General features: G+C 40.7%; 2 protein-coding genes across 11 annotated transcripts in view; one reads left to right on the top strand and one right to left on the bottom strand.

Annotated features, from left to right (window-relative positions):
• Positions 1–421: 421 nt before the first annotated feature.
• On the top strand, positions 422–8,013 carry PGM3 (phosphoglucomutase 3). The gene is made up of 12 exons (XM_068183965.1): positions 422–625; positions 1,325–1,509; positions 1,816–1,883; positions 2,178–2,311; positions 2,467–2,662; positions 3,478–3,635; positions 4,047–4,130; positions 4,745–4,843; positions 5,157–5,273; positions 5,421–5,543; positions 6,274–6,447; positions 7,048–8,013. Exons 1-12 carry the CDS (start codon positions 422–424, stop codon positions 7,132–7,134), a joined length of 1,629 nt encoding a protein of 542 aa, XP_068040066.1. The 3' UTR covers positions 7,135–8,013.
• DOP1A (DOP1 leucine zipper like protein A) overlaps positions 6,601–21,458 on the bottom strand; it is a 62,219-nt gene continuing 47,361 nt past the window's right edge. For 6 of the 10 annotated variants that reach the window (XM_068183953.1, XM_068183956.1, XM_068183955.1 and 3 more), the window contains 12 exons: positions 20,802–20,946; positions 20,486–20,565; positions 19,839–19,948; positions 19,523–19,672; positions 18,196–18,257; positions 17,464–17,616; positions 16,206–16,342; positions 14,852–14,907; positions 13,797–13,961; positions 12,710–12,839; positions 10,715–10,774; positions 6,601–8,596 (listed from right to left, as the gene is read on the bottom strand). In XM_068183953.1, coding sequence (XP_068040054.1) covers positions 8,291–8,596; positions 10,715–10,774; positions 12,710–12,839; positions 13,797–13,961; positions 14,852–14,907; positions 16,206–16,342; positions 17,464–17,616; positions 18,196–18,257; positions 19,523–19,672; positions 19,839–19,948; positions 20,486–20,565; positions 20,802–20,946 — 1,554 coding nt within the window. In that variant the 3' untranslated portion in view covers positions 6,601–8,290. Of the gene's footprint in view, positions 8,597–10,714; positions 10,775–12,709; positions 12,840–13,796; positions 13,962–14,851; positions 14,908–16,205; positions 16,343–17,463; positions 17,617–18,195; positions 18,258–19,522; positions 19,673–19,838; positions 19,949–20,485; positions 20,566–20,801; positions 20,947–21,458 lie in introns of those variants that run through there. The other 4 variants (XM_068183957.1, XM_068183961.1, XM_068183960.1 and 1 more) reach the window with 2 other exon arrangements.

Genomic DNA, 21,458 nt, shown 5'->3' with positions numbered 1-21,458 from the left:
GCCGGGGGCAACATCCCGGGGACACCGCTGGGGGCTTCCCTGCAAGCGCTTGGGGAGGTAGGACACGCTGCTTTAGGGCTCGGAAATCAGTGTGTGGAGCCGCGGCCGAACGCTCTGGGCGGCTGATGTCACGGTGAGAAACGGGGAGCTCCACGGGAACTCGTTCGGATCCCTGGATCCAGCCGACCGGGAATCCTGGCTCTCCTCGCCTCGTCCCTGCGTGATCTGCTTATATCTGATCACGCTGTTTATCCGGTGCTCTCCAGGGAGCAGGGACTCCTTCCCTGGTGCTGGTGCCCGCTGCGGTCCCGCCGAGGGATTGATGGCAGCGCTTTAGGGCGCCCGCAGGCTCCAGAGCGTGAAGCTGGTCACAGCGACTTGTCTCCTCTCACTCCCATCTGCCTCGCTTCCTTCCCTAGAGATGGATTCTGAAGCCCTTAGGAAGTTCTCGGCCTTGCACCCCAAGCCTGCCGGGCTGAGCCTGCAGTATGGCACCGCTGGGTTCCGCACCGAGGCCGAGCAGCTGGATCACGTCGTGTTCCGCATGGGCCTCCTGGCAGTCCTCAGGTCCAAAGCCGTGACGGCGACCATTGGCATCATGGTTACGGCGTCTCACAACCCTGAAGTAAGAGCTGCCCCCTCCTGAAACATGCGACCAGTGCGATGGAATGATGGGAAGTGTTTTGGTAGAAGGGTGGAAAGATGTGATCGGTTTGTCGGAATCAAAGCTCATCATAGCAGTGAGAAACCAGATCCTGAAGACATTTGGACCTGCTTAAAGCATTCAGTCTGCTCCCTGTAAATACGACCTCTGGTCTATCTGAAGTTATTTTTCTCCTGTACACAGAAGCAGGATTTTTTTCTCATGTGGAAATGGTGTAACACAGGAAACGTTTCAGCTTGCAATGTAACTTTCTAATGTTGGGAAGCTAGGAGCGCCTTGAGAAGAGAAGAACCTTTGAGTAAAATCTGTAAGATTTAAAAATAAACATGAAAATGCAGCAATTACAAATCAGGCATTTAGACTTTTGCTGCTGTAGATCACTGAAGGCTATTAGAATCTCCTCTTATGTAATTTTAATGTCGAAATAATTTCATACCAAAATTATAAGGGAGAAAGAGTTGGTTGCTCAATATGCTTGTTATAGTGCTTCTTTAGGGCCTGGTGGAGGTTTAAATAAACAGCTAAGCTACTGCATCCCAGAAGTTCTGCACTTTTAAAGAAGCAATGTGACTGAACCGTGTGTTGTCTGTCTTCAAAGAGGTTTTATTAGTTCCCCACTTTTAGACTTGCTATTTTTTGTTCTTTTGTTTTTCTGCTAAGGAAGACAATGGTGTAAAGCTGGTTGATCCTCTTGGAGAAATGCTGCACCCTTCCTGGGAAGAGTATGCCACACAACTAGCAAATGCAGAGGAGCAAGAATTACAGAAGGTGATAACTGAGATCTGCCAAAAAGCAGCAGTGAACCTGCACAAAGATGCCTCGGTTTTTATTGGTAGAGACACCAGGTAATGACAAAAGGCTGTAGATATGTCCTGCTCTTATGGAAGTACCAGTGCTGTCTTCAGGGGAATTGTGTGGGTACTGTGTAGTGTCCACCTGTGTCCAGCACTTTACATGCGTTTGCAGTCCCTGCGGGTGTTGGCTTCAAACTTTATTGGGAATTGCCTACAACAGAGAAAGGTTTGGATTTCTTCACAGTGAGTCTAAATCTTGTGGCAGGGAGTTCGTAGAGTCTTCTGCATGTGCTTCCTTCCCAAGTCCATAGATAAATGCCTTTGCCAGGGTTATCAGATGTACTTGTTGTTTTCCAGGCCAAGCAGCGAGAAGCTGTCCCAGTCAGTTATAGATGGTATCCAGGTTCTAGGTGGTCAGTACCATGGTAGGTTACACTTCTGCAATTATAATCTCATTTCAAGTATTTTTATGTAAATGTGACTTCTTTATGCAGCCCTAAGGCAACAGCCCAGACACATTTCCATCCTTGCTTGTAACAATTTTATTTCAGGGTGGCTTTAATGCAAGGCAGAGCAGGGGAGGGTTATGTTTTTATAAGACAACTTAAAAAATTTCATAGGTGTTTCCTGTACTGCATTTGTCTGTTTACTGTAAAACTTTTAAGCAACAATTAATTTGCAATTCTATTCTGAATATTGTTCATTTTATTTCACACTAGATTATGGTCTGGTGACAACACCACAGCTCCACTACATGGTCTGCTGTCAAAACACCCAAGGGCAATATGGGAAAGCAACACTGGAAGGTTATTATGAAAAACTGTCCAAAGCTTTTATGGAACTGATAAAACAGGTGAATAGTAGGTATTGTCTTCTTCATGCAAATGTACAGAATTAATCTCTTCTGTTTGTTAGCCTGTTTGGGCCTGAAGTTTCTAATTCAGCATGCTCTAGGTATGGTTTCTCTAGGGTAACAGTTCGCTTTGCCCCTTCTTCCCTTGCACTAAGTCTCACTGCTCTGGAGAGTGTCAGAGGCACCTGAAGATTGACTGTGCCAATGGAATAGGAGCCCTGAAACTATCAGAAATGAAGCCCTACTTTCCACAAGAGGTGCTAATTCACATATATAATGATGGAACCAAGGAGAAACTCAATCACTTATGTGGTGCAGATTTTGTGAAAGTTCACCAGAAACCACCTGGAGGTAAGTAGTCAGTAATTTTATGTTGCTTTACCTCCTCTGCAGGGTCTGGCAAGGGTCCGCATCCTTGGGTAAGTGGAGCTCCCTGTTTCTTACTAAGTGACTGCATGAATGGTTCTCCTTGTGCAATGGAAAGAGGGAATAACATGGCCAGGTTTGGCACATCTCTGTGTTAGTCTGAACTGCTTGGAGGAGCACAGCATCTCTCTGACTGGCTGGAATATGTTTGACAGTCTCCTCTGAATGCTAAGCTGGCAGAGTCCAAAGATCAGCCAGGACTGGTTTAGTGTTATTTATTTTACTCCCCTTTGTATTATGAAGAAACACTTTTCCGGGTTCCTGCAGAAGGGCTGGGTTAATTAACAGCTCGGTGCCAGCAGGCTGACTCATTGACATAAACCAGTGAGGAATTTATTTCATTTTCCTGAGAACTGTATAAAAGAAAATCCCTGAACTGGGGAGCAGGCTGGTTTGGATATGAGATTATTTGAGGCTAAACTGAGTTCTCCATTGGACAGCTGCCCTCTCACTGCAGCTGCTGGCCAGACCTGAACACCGAGGTACGGTGTTGCTTCCCCTTTCCACGTTGGCTGTGTACTAGAGAAATGCAGTGCTGGGAGCAGCACAGTGGCAGGGCCTGCTGGGGATGGATGCTTGTGCCTCCTGTCTGGGTCCTGGCTTTAACTGTGCCTGAGTCATTTGTATGCAGACTTGTGCTCAGAAAAGAAAATGTGTTTTCCTAATCACTCACTGAAATAAATTACCTGGTTTTGTTTCTTTTCCTGTCTTTAACTTGCATTTGTAACTGTGTGCACTAGGGCTGGATATGAAACCCAATGAGAGATGCTGCTCATTTGATGGTGATGCAGATAGAATTGTTTATTATTATAAGGACACAGCTGGCCATTTTCATCTGATCGATGGAGATAAAATAGCAACTTTAATTAGTATCTTCCTAAAAGAACTTCTTGCCAAGGTAACTCTTAACATATGAAATGAATGCTGGCATTCTAATTTTTTAAGTATACAATAGTCTAAGGAAGTTGCTTGGTATGTGGTTTCTCTACATCTACCTAATGTGAACCAGCTTTAAAAAGAGATCAGTCCTGTACCTCACTGCTGTGGCAAAAAAGGGGTTTAAAAAGTCTAAGCCTGAAGAGCTGCTTCAGCCAGACCCAAGAAAAATCAATATGGGATATACAAATACTTGAACAGAATTCATGTTGTTTTAAACATACAGAAGTTCTCAGTGAGCTGGTGCCTCTCTCCCTCTAGTACCCAGGAGTTTTAATTGTACTTTTAAAAGTTCTGATTATCTTTCCATTTACCCATTTTGTTTGGCTGTGTGCCTATTGGACAGTAAAACTTGGCTTATTGGTTTGCTCAGGTAAAACAGGACTTCAAGATGGCAGTGGTACAAACAGCATATGCCAATGGGAATTCGACACGCTACCTCCAGGAAACACTGAAGGTATTCTCCATGTTTTTTCTAGCTAGTTTACATTTTTTTTATTTGAAAACTACATGCTACTTTAATGTGATTGCTAGGAAAATTAAAATCAATCAAAAAAATACTCCAGTAGTGACTAAATTCTTGGTGGCAAAGGAGATGCAAGAGACCAGAGCTTAGGAAGTTCTAGTCAGCTTTTATTAATTTAAAAAAATGTTTAATGAAATCCCTTGGTACTTAAACAAACTGAGGACTTCATAGCTTTGCAGCCAAGTAAGTCAGTAAAGCCTCCTTGATAGTTTGACGCTGATTTTCTACAGCAAGCTAAATGATCAGGAATTGAGAGAAAGTATTATTTCTGTTGGTATGTGAATCTAGTTTGTTCCCTGAAGCTATAAACTAAATTTGATTTTTTCTAGTTTGGAGTTTCTTTAATTAGCCTTTATTTACACAGGAATAAATGAAATATTTTTAAATTGTGTCTACAGAAATATTGGAGCATTTTAGCTCTGGGCCTCAGTGGCCATGAAACATGGGTTAGTTTGTAACATTCCTTCTAGGCTGGGGCTCAGTTCCAGCCTGCTGAGGAGAGTCTATAACCTTGTTGTCCTTCTCTGCACACCCTTGGGCTGCAGGTACCTGTGCACTGTGTCAAAACAGGAGTGAAACACTTGCACCACAAGGCCCAGGAGTTTGATGTGGGTGTTTATTTTGAGGCAAACGGACATGGCACAGTAAGTATGAGCATGTAATCCATAGGATCAGCCACTATGTCCAAAATTTTAGTTAAATTACCTGGAGAAGGAGGTCTTTTCACTCTGTGCTTAGTTTTATAAACAAGACTTTTTCTCCTTGTTTGAAAATAGACTTGTTTACACCTTCTTTATCATAGCATTGCCACCAGCTTCTCTGTGCTTCATGGAGGAATGGGAATTCATGGTAACAATCATTAATGGTGGCTATTTGGGCTTAGATGGTAAAAGTTTTGTCCTCACTACTGCATATATCCTAGTTTCATCTTGACAACCTCTTATCTTTTTCTTCTAGGTACTGTTTAGTAAAGCTGCTGAAACTAAAATACGACAGCTGGTAAAACAGGAGAAAGATAATGAAAAAAGAGAAGCAGCAAAGATGCTTGAAAACATGATTGACCTGATTAATCAGGTAAAAACTGAGTACTGAACCACGGTGCTGGCAGGGTTAGCCTGTTTGTGAGCTCCTGCCAGGCTGCTGGGGATTGCTGGAAGCTTCCTGGTGAAGTCCTGCCTGCCTGTCTTCACTGCTGCAGTGTTTTCCCCTCCCTGTTGGCAGACTGTTGGCGATGCTGTCTCGGACATGCTGGTTATTGAAGCAATCCTGGCTCTGAAGGGTCTGACTGTGCAGCAGTGGGATGCCCTCTACACCGACCTTCCCAATCGGCTGCTGAAGGTCCAGGTGAGTTACCAGCCACGCTGGCTCAGGCCACAGCAGCCTCTGGGGGCCCTGCTCACAGCATCTTTTGCCTGCACATATTTTGACAAGCTTTATTTTAAAGCTGAAACGGACCATGAAAGGGCAGAAACAGGCCAAAGAAGCTGGGGAAAAAACCCAGAGAGGGGGGACAAGAATCTCACTTGGACTAAAATAGAAATATTACTTAAAAAAGAGGAAATAATAGCCAACTGTATTAAAAGGAAAAACCAGACTCTTCAAATTTAAACTTAAGAAGAAATTTCAACTTTCAGATTAGAAAAATCTTGTTTTTTCTAAGGCCTCTGCCTGCTGGACAGCTGGATTTTTGTTGCTCTGCCACTTTGTATAACTTGAATGTTCAAGCTCTTGCTTCTGTATCCTTTCCAACATTCAGACAAAGAGCTCGAGCAGAAGGTGCCATGTGGCAGCATTCTGTTAGACACAGTAAGAAAGCTCTGGGCTCTATTTGAACTGCAGGAAACAATTTCTGATCCACTGGGAGAAACTGTAGCTCCACTTCAAGCTGACCAGGATGGCATGTTCAGAACTGACCCTTTTTTTAAACTGAGCAGCTGACGCCTCTCAAGACTTGGTTAATAGATGCTGCAGAGATCCTGGGGACCCCAAGTGTTTGGGTAGTCCTTACTCCTCTCCAGGCAGCACAACATAGCCAACCCTGAATTTCTGTCTTACCCCGTTTCTGATGCCGCAGGTCGCAGACAGGCGCGTTATTGACACAACAGATGCAGAAAGGCGAGCACTGACGCCCCCGGGCCTACAGGAGAAAATTGATGCCCTTGTAAAGAAGTACAAACTGTCCCGGGCGTTTGTCCGTCCATCGGGAACAGAGGACGTCGTCAGAATCTATGCTGAAGCAGACACACAGGTCAGAGCTTGACTCATTTGTGAGTGGGTTTGTTCACATTAAACAATCTTCTGCCTAGCAGGGGGTGATGAAGGAAGTCTGCTTCCATACTTGTCATTTAATCATGCTTAACAAATGCTACATTTGGAAAAAAGACTGTGATCACAAAAAGTCACTTTGGATTTTCTTTTATTTAGAAAAGTAATGTTTAATGTTCTCAATGTTTATCTTCAAAACAAAAATATAAATGTTTATAAAGGCTGATTTAACACCAGATGATTTTGAAAAGACAAGCAGCCTTCTGAGAGCTCAGGGTTAAGAAGAAAGTTACCAAAGTAGTCCTTAACTACACAATTTCGTAAGAGGCAAAATAGAAAAAAAATTCTGGCTGCTGTTAAGTTAGTCCAGATCTGAACTTAAAGGTGACAGCAAAAGCAGTGGTCTTGCTCTCCCCACTTCACATGCTCCTACATGCTTCTCACTGCCAGCATGATGGCAGTGGCTGGTGGAGCAATACAGGGAACACACCATTTCCAGGAAAATGCTTGCCTTAATATCATGTATTTGCTCTATTCTTCTAATGCTGGCAGCAGCATAACTAACTTTTCCAACATTCCACAGGAGAATGCAGATGCACTCGCCCATGAAGTGAGCCTGGCTGTTTTCCACCTTGCTGGTGGAAAAGGAGCACCACCACAGCCTATATAATGAATGGCAGTTAAAGCACACAGTTTCCCTTATCTTTTAATATCACATTTTTTACCATGTGCTGCTGGGCACAGAGCCAACCCTTCCTGGGAGTAACAAGGATTGATCAGAACTGAGTGGAATATCACTCTGCTTATTCTTAACCTCCTTTAGCAACTTACCTCTTAATGAGATGCTCTTGCTGTTGAATGTTCCCCTCCCCGAGTTCATCTAACTTCTTGACAAGCCATGGCCATGTCCAGAAGGGATTCTGCCCCTCCCTGCCCTAGCTGAGTTCATTGTCACATTGTGCCTGAAATCCAGCACCCACACCCTCAGAGCACTGGCCATGGCTACATGACTGGAGCTCTGCTGTGACTGTGCTCACAGTGGCTGCTGCAGGATCGTCATCCCCACCTTATCCCAGCAGCCCAATCATCTGTGGGCAAACAGTGTAACACAGAGGCTGTCACTAGTCTTCAGATTCAGTTCACCTCATTTTGAGGGGGAAACAATAGAATTAAAAAAGAATATTTGCAAATAATAATCTATTATTGCAATATTATCTTCATTTTATGACACGATTTAGAAAGTGGTTTGCAGTAATTGTATTTACAATCATACTTGAGAGGGAAGGGATGGAGACAAGTTTGTCTTCTGTGGCCTTAACTGCTCCCCAGCACCATGAAGAGGCTGGGCCAACAGGATGCAATGTTTTAAACACACCAGTATCCTCCTTGGCATACTTTGGTTCAGGGTGTCTACCTCTGACAAACAGTTCATTGTAATCCTGTATTAACTCCTGCCATAATAGCATTTTACAGGTTATTAAATAAGCACAAGTTCCAATAGATCTTTAAAAAAAACAGACAAAAATAAACTGGAAACAAATTGAAAAAATGTGCACCTTGTATTTTTTTCTTTTTTTTTTGACAGAACTCAAGACAACAGAACATTTACTGTAAATAGTAGGCACCATAATCAATATGAGCCACCAATATTTAAACTTGATTCAGGCCACATTCAGAACTTCTCTTATTTACAAATATTTAACTTAAATACAACATTAAGTATTTCCTTACATACAAAATAAGAAAAGAATACTATACAACTGGGAAAGATACAGTGTTTCATTTAGATAGTTACACTACATATAGGCTGAGAGTACCAGTTTGGTTCATGATTTTATGACGCCTTCCAGAAAATCCTTCTCAACCATTTCTTCTATCTTCTGTCTTGCTTTGCTGGAGAAGGTCTTGAGGTTCTCCATTTTTATGTCCTTACTTGGAAAACAGTTGGGGTAAAGGACAGGGCTCCCTGAGTGTCCAACACATCTGCTTGTGACTTTGCTGTTAAAAACTTGGCTGAGTACATTGAAGAAAGGCAAGAGCTGCTCAATGCTGCGAACGGTGTAGATGGTTAAAAGCAAGTGACCTGGCTCCCAGCTTAGTGTTTTCCCTGAGCCATCCTCCTCTGGGTTTTTCTGCAAATACAGAGAAATGGGAAATAATAAAGGACAAAACAGGAAAAGCACAGGTGAAAACAAAAGACTAATGTATAATATAGTACTTTTCCAAAGTCCAAAAACATTTGTCCTATCCACAAAACACACCAATGCTGAAGTGGAGCTTCTAAAGCAGATCCTCTGCTCCCCCTCACCATGCCCTGCAGAGGCAGTGGCTGAGAGTGTACAGGTGGCAGTCAGCTGATGCTAATGGAAGAGTCACACTGGGCATTCGAGTCCAACACCTCAGCCTAGGGCTGTCCCAAAGCAAGGCAGCCCCTACCATGCAGCCCCGTGGAGCTGCTCCCAGGCAGCACCCTGTGGGCAACACAAATGGCCCAAGCTGGTGACAGCTGGAAGGTGTGAGCTGCTTCAGCTGCTTTCCAAAGCAGGCTCCTCTCTGGTGACACACACTTCACCAGCTGATACTGCCATCAGTGATGATAAACCCCAGAGGAGGTTAAAATAGATACAAAGCATTTTCACTTTGTAGCTTGAGTTCAGAGTTTTTGGGAAGGGCAAAAAGCAGTGCTATTTTTAGTATCACAAATTACACACATGGACATTCTGAGAAACACTTAAGTTTTTTTCAAAGGAAAATGGCTCAGTTACTCATTGTGTATTCTCAGAAGAACTCAGTTTTTATTTTACTTCCACTTCATGGGGGGAATGTCAAAGGAAAGAATTTCAAGAACCCCACAAGCAAAGGCAGCAGTCACACACCAGATGCCCACCAGCAGCAGCACACTGCTGTAACCCTGCTTAGGGCTGCCTTAAATATCTGCATACTGAAGTACCTGAGCACCAGCATCCAGGTTCTTATGCTGCTCTTCCCCATTTCCCTTATCTCTGAGTCAAAAACCATACTCAAATCTAGACACTAAGGTACTATCACCACCAGAAACACCTTGTTTGTATTGTTACTGACAAACCAGTACAGAGAGCTTCTACCATGAAGTAGAATTCCAGCAGTACTGGATTTTATTCTGCAAGGAAGGAGAGAAGAAGTACAAAAGGCCTCACGAAGAAGAGCCACCTGTGGATCCACCCCTGTCCCACTGCCCTGGTAGCGCCTGTGGCTGAGGCAGGGGCTCCACTTGGTAATGAAAAAGAATGAAGGGGAAAGGACAGCAGCGGGAGCAGAACATAAGGTAAGGATCACTGATTACACAGCCTTTGAGCAAATAGATTTTTTTCAAGACATGATACTTAAACAAATACAAGTTTTGCCCTTTAAATGAAGCAACTGTCCTGCAATTGAGAAGCCTACAGGGCATCCATTTTGCAAACCCCAATTAGATTTCAATTCGGTATGAATATATCCGGTCGCATGGCTCCCTGCCACAGGGGACCACTATTTGAGCTTTACAAATCTTCTGAAATGAAAGGCTCACACCAAACCACAGCAAAGGGAAGACTCAATTTCCAACACAAAAGGAGTTGTTGATGCCTCCTTCTTTAGATGAAGCTACTAATTTTAAGAGTTTCTCCTTAAAAAACGCATCATTGTATTCACAGAAGTTTCTTCCATACTGTTTCTGTACAATGCTTAGCATTACCCATGGTGACAGGATGTGCCCCCAGCATGCAGCAAGTGTCAGTGTCACACAGCAGCCAACCAAATGGGGTGCATGTGCAAATGCCAACTCTGAGCAATGAAATACAACCTGTCCAAGCCATTTCCTCATGGCAGTATTGGCTAAGCAAACACCACTAATTCCATAGATGCTTAAAATGACAGTTAATTTGATGGAGACCAACCAGGGATTGTGTGTTTCACACATGCAGTTTGACAAAAATTATTCTACGATTTAATTTTATAATGATTTGCAATCATAATTCTTCTTAGAACTAACATCAGCTTTTTTGTAATCTATTTTGTACAGGAAACTAACTTATAAACTTTTTGTTTTTTAAAATTAAAGTTATCTATAAAAATAAGGGGTTTTGTACCTCAAAATTCTCTCAGCTTCGTTCAATAAAAATCTGATCTCTTTTAGTTCTTACTGAATGCTAAATAGTGCCCAGGGGCCTTGAGGTGATGGTATTATTATGGCAAGCTTGTTTCACAACTCAAGCATCAAAGGCCACCCTCACCTGATGCTTGGCCATCTCCATTCCCTCCAAAACCACCGTCTTAAAGTCCTCCTGTTTGTCCTGTGGAAGGAAAGAGGAGAACTTTCAGACTGCATTTCATATAAAAAAATACTCTGCCGTGAAGGCCTTGCAGTTGCTTGGTTGGGTGCTGTGCTTCAGCTAGAAAAATCACCCACCCTGACAAGTCTGTGGTCCAGAAATGGCAGACTGAAGCTAGAATGGCCAAGACACTACTAGAGAAAACCAGCACTGCCAGTTTGTGACTCTGTTTATTTCCAGCACTGCCAAAGGAGGTTTTTAGGCATGCTTCCCTCAGATAACAGAGCTTGAGCAACACCATACTACTTTAATCTAAACATGAGTCAGAATGCCCTGAAGGAAAATAAGGATCCACTCCATTTTTTGTAGTTATTTTCTAAGAAAACCCCACAGCTATACGTAATAGTATTCTCCTCTGTATAAAGAGGAAATGGCCTGAAGTCAATATTCATTATCTCATGTTTATCTCATTGTCATACACCTACCTATGGTTCAGTGTGCAACTGCTGCCATGACTAAGGGGTTCCAGAAATTCCAAGAAGTTTTCTGAATTCTTGAAGCATACTGTGGGAGTCCTGACTTCAGGCATCTATCTCAGCATACAGTACTTACCAGCAGCATGTACATTTATAAATCACACATGATGAATAAATTCATGCACAGAGATTACTTGGAGTGTGAAAACTTTCTAACAGATAACTACATTGAACACCAGGGTTAGAGGCCATGCCAGAGGAGCAGGCAGTTAAAACTCATTACTCCTTTATACATGCAAGAAGAGAAATTGAGTCTCATCTTCATGGTTCAAAAATGATAAAATGTAAAATGCAGGTATGCTTCAGACACCAGTTTTATCCCATAATTGTGAGCCTTGCTTCAATAGTTAGATCTGCCTGCAACTAAGTTATCCCTAAATTTAATGTAGCCACTTGTATCTCAACAGCAGTTCCTGTACTCACTGGAGACATTAGAGACTGTAAATGCAGTAGCTACAGCAAGCTGCCACCGTTACAGACCTGACAAAGCCATCTATACAGAGAGAAACCTGAGAATAAAACTTCAAAACTTTCTGCCATATGGCTTTGCACTTCCTCCCTGCTTCCCTGGCTCACCCATCAACATTTCCCAGTGAACTGCCTGTCCAGGGGGGCTCTGTCCTCACAGCAGGAGCAACAAAAATATCTGACAGTTCTTCCTTTGTGGCAGCAGAAGGGATCTCCCTGGGACAGGGCTTGGCCAGCTTCCATTGGCTTCATCAGCAGATCAGGCCTCCAACCCCACAAACTGGGGTTTTAATAAGTCCTATGCACCAACATAATGACAACCCTCATTCTGTTCCCCTCTACGTGTGCAGCCAAGATTTCCCCAAAACCGTTTCTACTGATCTCTGCCGTTTGCTGGTCATCACAGTCCCAGGCTCTGCTCAGTCTCAACACTCTTAGCTCTGTCATGTTTAAGAATGCAACAGTTTTTTAAATTTTTGACTGTTATTAACAAAACTGGTTTTCTACTTCAAAAAGTAGGTAGTCAGACTAGTATCTACATATATGACTGGCTATCTGAAAGTGATTTTATGATAAAATATATCAGATAATGGAGCATATTTTATTTTTTATTTAAATAATACTTTTAATTTAGAAGTCCCAAGTCAGTGATCATAATAATTTTGACCATAGCAGGTTATAAATTTTTCTGTTGTCTATTTGATTTATTTTGAGTTTTTTTTTGTTTGGTTTGGGCCTTGGTTTTTTTGTTTGATTTGTTTGTTTTCTATACTTACATGTGTTTTTTACCTGATGTCGACTTGAGATTCCTCCAGCTGGAATCTCCTACACCAGAAAAAATCCTTTCCATTCTTCATTGTTAAAAAAAATTAAAACAGTCAAACCCAAACACTGCTGTGTGTTACTGTACATGAAACATTTCAGTGAAAAGCAAAAGAAAAAAGCAGCATACCTTTGCTTTTTTTCTCAGCAGCTTTGCCAGACGCACCACATAGGGCTTGAATTCCCTCTGATGTGTTCCTTGTCTTCGTACTTCCAAGCCTGAATCATCTGATGCTTCTGGAATAAAAGCCCAACGATACCTGCCATGAGATAACACAGGCAGATGTTATCCATACTGAACATGCAGGCTCTTCTGAGCAATCAAAAATATGAGTGGATGAGGAAATGTGGTGAAGTATCAGAGAAAGATAGAGAAGAAAATAAACCCAAGTAAACCCTCAGAATAAAAAATAAATGAAAAAACCTTCAACAATAGATTTAGAAATACTACAGGGCACAATCTGACACAGTGTGCACAAATCCTTCCAGTCTCCAATCCACATGAGTCTCTTTTAAACTGCAGGATAATTAGGGGTGACCAAATGTCTACAGAGCTGTGCCAGGGCAGCAGCCCTCACAAAGTCACCAGTGTGCAGTGTAAAGGAAGAGGCATGATACTTTCTTTTATCCTTTGTGGCCTCTCATTCCCAGGATCTCCAGCAAATGCCAATTGTTTTGCATTCATTTTTTTTTTAATGAAACAGGATTGCAGAGGCACTGAGGAAGCAGCTTGGACATATGCCCACTACTTACCAATAAAAACCTATGGGATCTCCTTTCTATGAAGGTTTGTTGCCACATCTTCCAGACAGACTGTGCAAGAATAATTTAAGCAAGTCATGCTGAGATGACATGCAGTCCTCTGATCTCATGCATTACTCACTGAGATGGGTGGGTGTATTTTGAGTTCTTAGGCATTACTGCAACTAAGTACTTAAAAAAAAATACTTGAATAAATCACTAGTACTAATGATCTCTCAAGTGTGGCAAATCTCTTGCCACAGGCTAAATCAAACCAGCTTGAACTAATTTGATATACAGCATCATTTGCCCTGGAGGTCACTCAGATATTGTGAGGGAATGAACTGTGGGCTGCTGCCCTGGCTCAAGTCCAAAGAAAGAAGGGAAACAGAAAAGCAAACACTTTTATACACTAGAATTTTACCAAGAGGCATGGAAAAAATCCAAAAACTTAAATGACAATGTTTTCTACTCACATCTGAAATTGAGGCAGGTTTTCAGATGGTAAAGCTAGAGCCAAGTCCAGAAATTTGCAAGCAGACAAATACAGGTTCAACCACCTCTGGCTGTTGTAGGATGTGGAAAAACCATTGCCGCCTGTATAAGTCGTCTCCAAACCAGCAACAGATGGGCCAGAAGTTCTAAAATATATTAGAGCAGGGAAGAGAGTCATAACAACCTTCTGCCACATTGAAAACTTTGTTTTTCTCACTTGCCTTTACAAACACACAATGCTTTATTTACCAGCATTATCGTGAATTTATAAATTGAATCCAAACACAAGTCTGTGCCATGAGTGCAGTTCTGTAAGCATGCATATATATATGTGATAAAATGTCAATGTATAATGAATGTGTTGCACTGTATCTTATTCCCGGATATTCAAATTATGAGGAAGTTTAAAATTGTCAGTCATGGTAAAATTACTTTATTTGAGGCAAAAGCTCTCCAAAAAACAAAACAAAACAAAAAAACATAGGAAAAAAGTGAGCAAAACTTGGGCAAATAACTGTGGCTCATTTGAGAAATCTACCTCTGCTGCTAGAATTGACTGAAATTGGATCACACTGTATAGAAAACAGATGAGAAAAAAAATAGATAATAAAACAAGAAAAATTATCTACTTTACTTACCTAATACAAGAAGGAACTATGCTTTTATTTAGACAAGAAAAAAGTGCATCAGTCTTATTTAGAATAAGTGTATGACACAGAAAAGGCGTAAGTCATGCCATACATAATTTAATTACACCAGCAGTGCATTTTAGTCAGGCAGATATTGTAAGAACTCAGACACTTGTATCTTATAATTTCCCTTAGTGATTTATGATCAATCTGACAGCAGAATTTCTTTTGTTTTGTCCTGAACAGTCTGTCCCTGGTACCCCAGTCAGACTGAACTAGCCTTTACTTGTCCTTCTCATTTGAGATCAACAGCTCTAAGACAAATTAATTTAAAGAATGACTCCACTCCCCATCAGCATACCAAGGGACTTTTATAAGTTAAACAAGCAAGAAGTTCATATATTTACCTGGAAATGTCTTCATCAGCAGTGAGCTCCTGTTCCATCAGTAAAAACACTTGCACCTGAAGATCAAATGCTACATTTCAATACCATTTTTAATGGACTGTAACTCAGGAAAGTGAATAATAAGCCTTAGACAAATAGTTCGGAGTTTTATTTTCCTTCCTGCATAAGTGGACACTGGCACCTTAAAGCTCTTTCATCCCTTATATATAACCTGAATAATACAAAGACTACAAGGAACTGTCTCTTTTATGGCCAGGAAAGCTCTCAAAGGCTAATCCCCTCCACTACCTAGAAAGAGAGCAAGACCTAAACAAAATGAGAATAAAGGATTGTTTAATGGAGCAGGTCAGGCTCAGATGTGAATTGCCAGAAGCACCACAGTCCTCCTAACTGAAAGTAGTTCCAAGACTGTGGTAACTTGTTTAAAGGCCAGGGGACAGCACAAGGATCAGAAGACCACACTGAGTAGAATGGGTTTTCTAGTATTTATACTATTGACAGGCTTAAAATTAAATACATCTATCGCTAAAAAAACACACTTTAAAATATTTTATATAGCTTTCCTCCTTCTATTGCTTGGATCTGAGGTTATTCAAGGGCTACGTTAGGCACCTGAAGATTAAAAAAATAATTAATCACAACAATGATTCTGGTTTGCTCCCTCTGTTATTCAGTCCCTTGGGAACTCCTTGACTAGCAGGCTGAATGGATCACAGCATGCACCAACCACTCCCTTCCATTCCCACTGCCAAAGCTGAAACCCAAAAGAGTGTGTCAAACAGCCAACACAGGAGATTCTGCAGATAGAAACTCTGGAAACAGATATTTTTACTGTTTTGTTCTGAAGAGTAAAATGAGAAAGAAGAAATCTGAGCCAAGCCTTGTATAAATCTAGTCACAAAATTTAGCCACAGTGTGACCTGAATGACCATCAACTGCCAATGAAACATGGATTCCGACTCCTATACATGGATTCTCATCCCCATTGCTGGAAGAAGAATGACCAGGAAAGTAGAAATGGAAACAGAAAAAAAAGAGCAGGAGTGGGAATGGTGGAGAGGGTACACATAGATAAGCAGAAAGTGAAGTAGGATTCAGTAGGGAAGAATGAGGGCAAATGCAAATTTAATTCAGGAGACAGCTGAACAGCTGAAACAGTGTAAGCTAACAGATACTCAATTTCATCACAAAAAACAGACATCAGGACTATGAAAATAAGTCAGCTTTCAATTTGTGGCCATTGCACATTTATTTGTACAATCTCTAGAAGATAATTTCTTAAAAATCTTGAGGAGGAATGAGGTTGTGTCTCATATGTGCACCAATCTTCTAAATAATGACACCTGCAACTCACCAGTTCAGTGATCATGGTTGGCCAAAGTGAGGTAAGGTGCTGTGGAGACATTCTTAAAAGTAATACTCTGAAAAACAGGAACACTTGGGAATGAAGAGTGGGCACCTGTGGCAACCGAAGACTTTCTACCAGCCTTTCTGAAACAAAAAGCCAAGAAGGATCCCTCAGTTCAGAATAATTCCAATGAGAATCTTCTCCTTCCTGCCTTTTCTTTCAATGTTAACTTTAAGCATTTGCCATGTTACTGTCCCAGTACTTTACTGGTTTTATTCTGTCAACATAAAGAAATAACCACTTCACCAAAGAAGGAACAAAACAGAGAAACCTCTAAAGAGTGCAGTTGCCTATTTTGGGTTAGTTCTCTATATCAATGCAATAGTGCATCTGGGAACTTTGCTGATGTTATGCAGAGTTTCACCCATTACAACAAGAGGAGTTAACAGATTCCAAACAATACAAAACCAGCCTGAACAACCTGGATGTATTAGTGTTATTAAAACACTGCACCCTCATAGTACTTGAGAAACTACAAAGGGATGATAGCATTTTATTGGATTATGATCACCTCTAGGGTTTCAATATATACAGAGGCAGACACAAAGAAATTTTTCAGTTAAACCAATACACATGCATGTTGTAGTTCAGACCAGTAAAATCACCTGGTTCCATGAACATAGTAATCTCAGCTACTGACTTGACTGGAAATTTAAAAAAAAAAAAAAAAAAAACAAAGAAACCCCTAACCAACAAACCAAATAATTTTACAAAATATAGATTCCAGAACAAATGAAACAAAAAAGTTGATTTGCAACTTGGTATATGATGGCAACTGATTTTCCATATAGAAGAAGAGACCAGCAAAAGTCTGTTTTCTGTTTGTCACCAGCAAAAGAAGTCAAGAATTCAAAATGTCAAGGTCACTTTTTCTATTTATCCCTAATTGATAGGTTTTTGTACCTCAGATGTTCATGTCAATACATATTGTGCAGGTATCCAAGGATATCGATCAAGGGATAAGATGACTGATCAGTGAAATTATCTGGATAAAAGTAAACTGGCAATCACAAAATCTTTATATCTTGTAGTTATTTAAGACTGAAAACATTTTAACCAAAAGCTGCAGAAACACTGTTTCAGCTATGGAAGCAGTATCCCAGACTGATCTTGCAGGTTAAAAATTTAACCTGCTGTTACTCTGTCACACCAGAATTCCACAGCTAACAGGAAGAAGTCCAGGGAACAATACATATTTACTGACCTTGTATGTCTGGCAGGTATTTCTGGTACTGGTCTATCTCGCTGCTAAAAATGGCGAAGGCGAGTCTCTTGAGGAGCATGGCGCGCTGCTCCAGCTCCGCATCTCTGTTAGCAAACAGATTGAGGGAGCTGCTCTGGGCCACAGCCACTCGTGCTGAAAGAGAACAGGGAAAGCGCAGCCACGAGCTTATGAATTTCCTTTCTGCTTCATTTCAAGGCACAAGTAACTCTTTCTTTGCAATAATGGGGTTTGAAAGCTGATGTTAAGATGATGTATGGTTTGCAATTTGAGTTCATAAAGTTCAAAATAAAAGTTGAAAGAAAACCTGTAAGTATGCACAATAGTGGCAGGGTTTAGGGATTTTTGGGAAAGAGTTTAGCAGTTTTTTAAAAATAAAATTTGCATGTATTGATGCTCAGAAAATTCAAAAGTTCAGAATCATTTTTTTAAAGCAGTTAGTGTCAGATCTTCAAACCCAAACCAACTAAAAACCCCACCCACTCTGCTTAATCAGCTTTGCCATATAGGCAAAATCCACTGTGTGCCAGGATGGTATCAAATTCTCTCATTTCAGGTTACTTAGGGATCTCCAGAAACAAGCAGTCAAAGAAAACATTAAAAACACTGAATAAATCAAATTGGAAGAAATGTTGAACAAGTGTTTTAAGATACTTAGTTTTCATTTATTTAATGTTTATACTGGAGAGAAGTCACTACTATATCAATACTTACTCATCAAATCTCTGAATGTGGTTTTGTCATGTGTCATCAAATTATCCATAATAGCTCTCCAACTAAAAGAGGAAAATCATACACAAATCAGAAAAGCAAGAAAAAAGCAAGAATTTTCAGGAACATTTGCAAATCTTTTTTGCTCTTTCAGTTTAGGCTAAGGCTTCCAATCCAAGCTCTCTGCTCCATAAGGTACTATTTACATGGTGTTATTTGACCTGAAACTGTGTTTCTTGAACCCCCTTCTCCAAGAAAATAAGGGATGCCATTCGGGGAGACCTTGACAGCTTGAAGAAGTGGGCCCATGTGAACATCATGAAGTATGAGGCCAAGTGCAAGGTCCTGTAAAACGGTCAGAGCAATTCCAAGCACAAATACTGGCTGGACACAAAATGAATACTGAGAGCAGCTTTAAGGAGAAGGAGTTGTGGCTCATGGTGGACGAAAATGAAAAACTGAATTTTATCTGCCAATGCGTTCACAGCCCAGAAGGCAACTGCATCCAGGGCTGCATCAGGAGCGTGGCCAGGAGATCAAGGAAGGTGACTCTGCCTCTCTACTCTGCTCTGGTAAGACCCCACTCGGAGTATTGCATCCAGCTCTGGGACCCCCAGCATAAGAAGGATGTGGAGGACCATGAAGGTGATCAGAGGGCTGGAGCGCCTCTCCTGTAAAGACAGGCTGAGAGTTGGGGTTGTTCAGACTGGTAAAGAGAAGGCTTCAGGGAGATATTCTAGCAGCTTTCCAGTACCTAAAGGGCCTTCAGAAAGCTGAAGAGCAGCGTTTTACAAGGGCATGGAGTGATAGGATAAGAGGGAATTACCTTTAAAGTAAAGTAATCCCACTTTTAAAGAAATCAGATTTAGATACTAGGAAGAAATTATTAATTGTGAGAGTGGTGATGCCCTGACACAGGTTGCCTGGTGAAGCTGTGGATGCCCCATCCCTGGAAGTGTTCAAGGCCAGGTTGGATGGGGCTCTGAGCAACCTGGTCTAGTGGAAGGTGTCCCTGCCCATGGCAGGTGTATTAGAACTAGACGATCTTTAAGGTCTCTTGCAATGCAAATCATTCTATGTTTCTACAAAATGCTGAGACAACCATGCTGTCTCACAGAACATTTTTTTAAGGTAATTATTTTTAAAAATAGATTTGCACATAGAAATATATCTTTTAGAAGTTTGATATTTCACCTGGTAACTTAAACCACAGAAAATCTCTACTTTTCTCAGTAAAGATCTATTAGTAAATATAGTTAATGGGGCCATATGTTAATGGAATACATAAAATCTGTAAGGGCCATCAATAAAAACAAGAATAAAGTCTTACTGGTTAACACAGGAAGCATCCATCTGGAAGAAACTGGAATCCATAAAGAGGTCAAAGGCTTCCTTCTTCCATGCTCTCCTTGTATACTGATACCCACTAAGACTGCTTAATAACTGAACACAAGCTCGATAGCTGGATGCATTGTGAGCACTAAACAAAGAAAAAGTCAACAAATACCAGTTTTGAATTGTTGCTCTATAGAAAGTTTGACAGACATCTAACCCTAATCATTATGCCTGTTTCAACTTAAGTGCCACCATCCAAATTTCTCCTGGTTGTAGACATCTTTTACATCAATTCAATAAACTAAAGATACCTGTGATTACGGAGGTAGGGCACAACATAGTGCATAATATTTACAAGCAAAGGAATAACTCTCTCTTTTTCATCACTGTAGAAAACCATGTCCAGGAGATGAGCCAAAACCTATCAAATGAGAGGAAGATATGTTATAATGCATTCTTAAATTACTTTTTACCTACCATTCAGATTTTTTTTTTGTGTAATGTTCTTTACTGAACATTCAAGTTTATGATAAAAGTGATCACATTTCAGGTACCATGCAAAATCCAGAGTATAAAGATTCCATCATTTTTATGGCACATTAAGGTAAAAGCACAGAAGCACGAAGTTCTGGTTATAGCACTCTAGAGAATAAACTACAAACAAAGAAAAAATTCAAAGACTGACTGCAATTATCAGCAGTAAATAAGATGTACCAGAAAGATAAACACACAAAGCTTACAATCAAAAAAGTTAGCTATACTACACATCTGAAAGGCCATTCTTTATGCCTCATCCATCTCAATGGGTTAGTAACAAACTTTTACGTGACAAGAACCAGAATCCATTCACATCAGTGTTTCCCATTAAATCTCCTTCTCCAAGCTTCTAGTCCAAAGCTTTTCACAATACAGAAGTTTATTATAAGACACTATTCATTATCTCCAAGGAAAAATTTACCTCAGAAAGTAAGGTCAACGCATGGACACTATAAACAGATGGAGTTATATTTGAAGTTTCCATTGCTGGAGACAGCATATCTAAATGAAGATAATAATAAAAAAATACCCAAAGTTAGTTTTCTCAAGCTATAATTTACCTTATAGCATATTTTATAAATATGTATTTTGAAGATGCACAAGCTTTGCCAGATGCATTGGTGCTAGAACAATACTGAAGAATTTTACATACATTCAAATATAGCAAATCTGTTATCTTCATTCATTTAGCATGAAAATTAATGTTTTGTTTTAAATAAAGATGAAAATGAACCTACCTTCAACATCTGATTCTAAGTTGTTTCCATCAACCATAATCTTGGGGGAAGGCTTAACTTCTAAGTTTCGTCTTAGCCAAGTGGTCTGTTCCAAGGAAGAACCAGCAATTGCCCCAATGGCATCCACTATCTTGTGTGTTACATCCTGGTAGGAAAAAAAACCCAAGCATTTTAAGAACTTGTACAGAATGGCTGTATTCATTGTCCTGACATGTAGAAAATCTATAGAATTGCTTTCAAATAATTTCTATATTATCAGTGATTAATAACTTTACAGAAAATGAGAGCTTTTGCAACAAACTGTAAATATAAAGAGAAGATATTAAAGAGTAATTTCATACTACAGAACTGACATAAAATATTTCTACTACATTCAAGCATCTAGTTCCAACCCCACTGCCATGGACATGGATACCTTACACTAAACCAGGTTCTTCAGAACCCCATCCAAGTGGCCTTAAACAATTCTAGTGATGGGGCATCTGCAACTTCTCTGGGTAACCAGTTCCAGTGCCTCACCACCTTCACAGTACAGATTTTTTTCCTAATATTTAATCTAAATCTACTCTCACTTTGAAACCATTCCCCCTTGTCCTGTCACTGCATAGTCTTGTAAACAGTCCCTCTCCATCTTTCTTGTGGCTTCCTCCAGGTACT

The sequence above is a fragment of the Anomalospiza imberbis genome, chromosome 3 (genome assembly GCF_031753505.1).
Source record: "Anomalospiza imberbis isolate Cuckoo-Finch-1a 21T00152 chromosome 3, ASM3175350v1, whole genome shotgun sequence".
NCBI classification, from domain to species: Eukaryota; Metazoa; Chordata; class Aves; order Passeriformes; family Viduidae; genus Anomalospiza; species Anomalospiza imberbis.
The sequence above is the reverse complement of the archived record's forward strand: the minus strand, read 5'-3'. Positions and strand labels throughout refer to the sequence as shown.

Coding starts and splice junctions, on each gene's coding strand:
- PGM3 (XM_068183965.1), top strand. CDS start 422: ATGGATTCTGAAGCCCTTAGGAAGTTCTCGGCCTTGCACCCCAAGCCT. Junction 3,636..4,046: donor TAAAAGAACTTCTTGCCAAG/GTAACTCTTAAC, acceptor TGGTTTGCTCAG/GTAAAACAGGACTTCAAGAT. Junction 5,544..6,273: donor ATCGGCTGCTGAAGGTCCAG/GTGAGTTACCAG, acceptor CTGATGCCGCAG/GTCGCAGACAGGCGCGTTAT.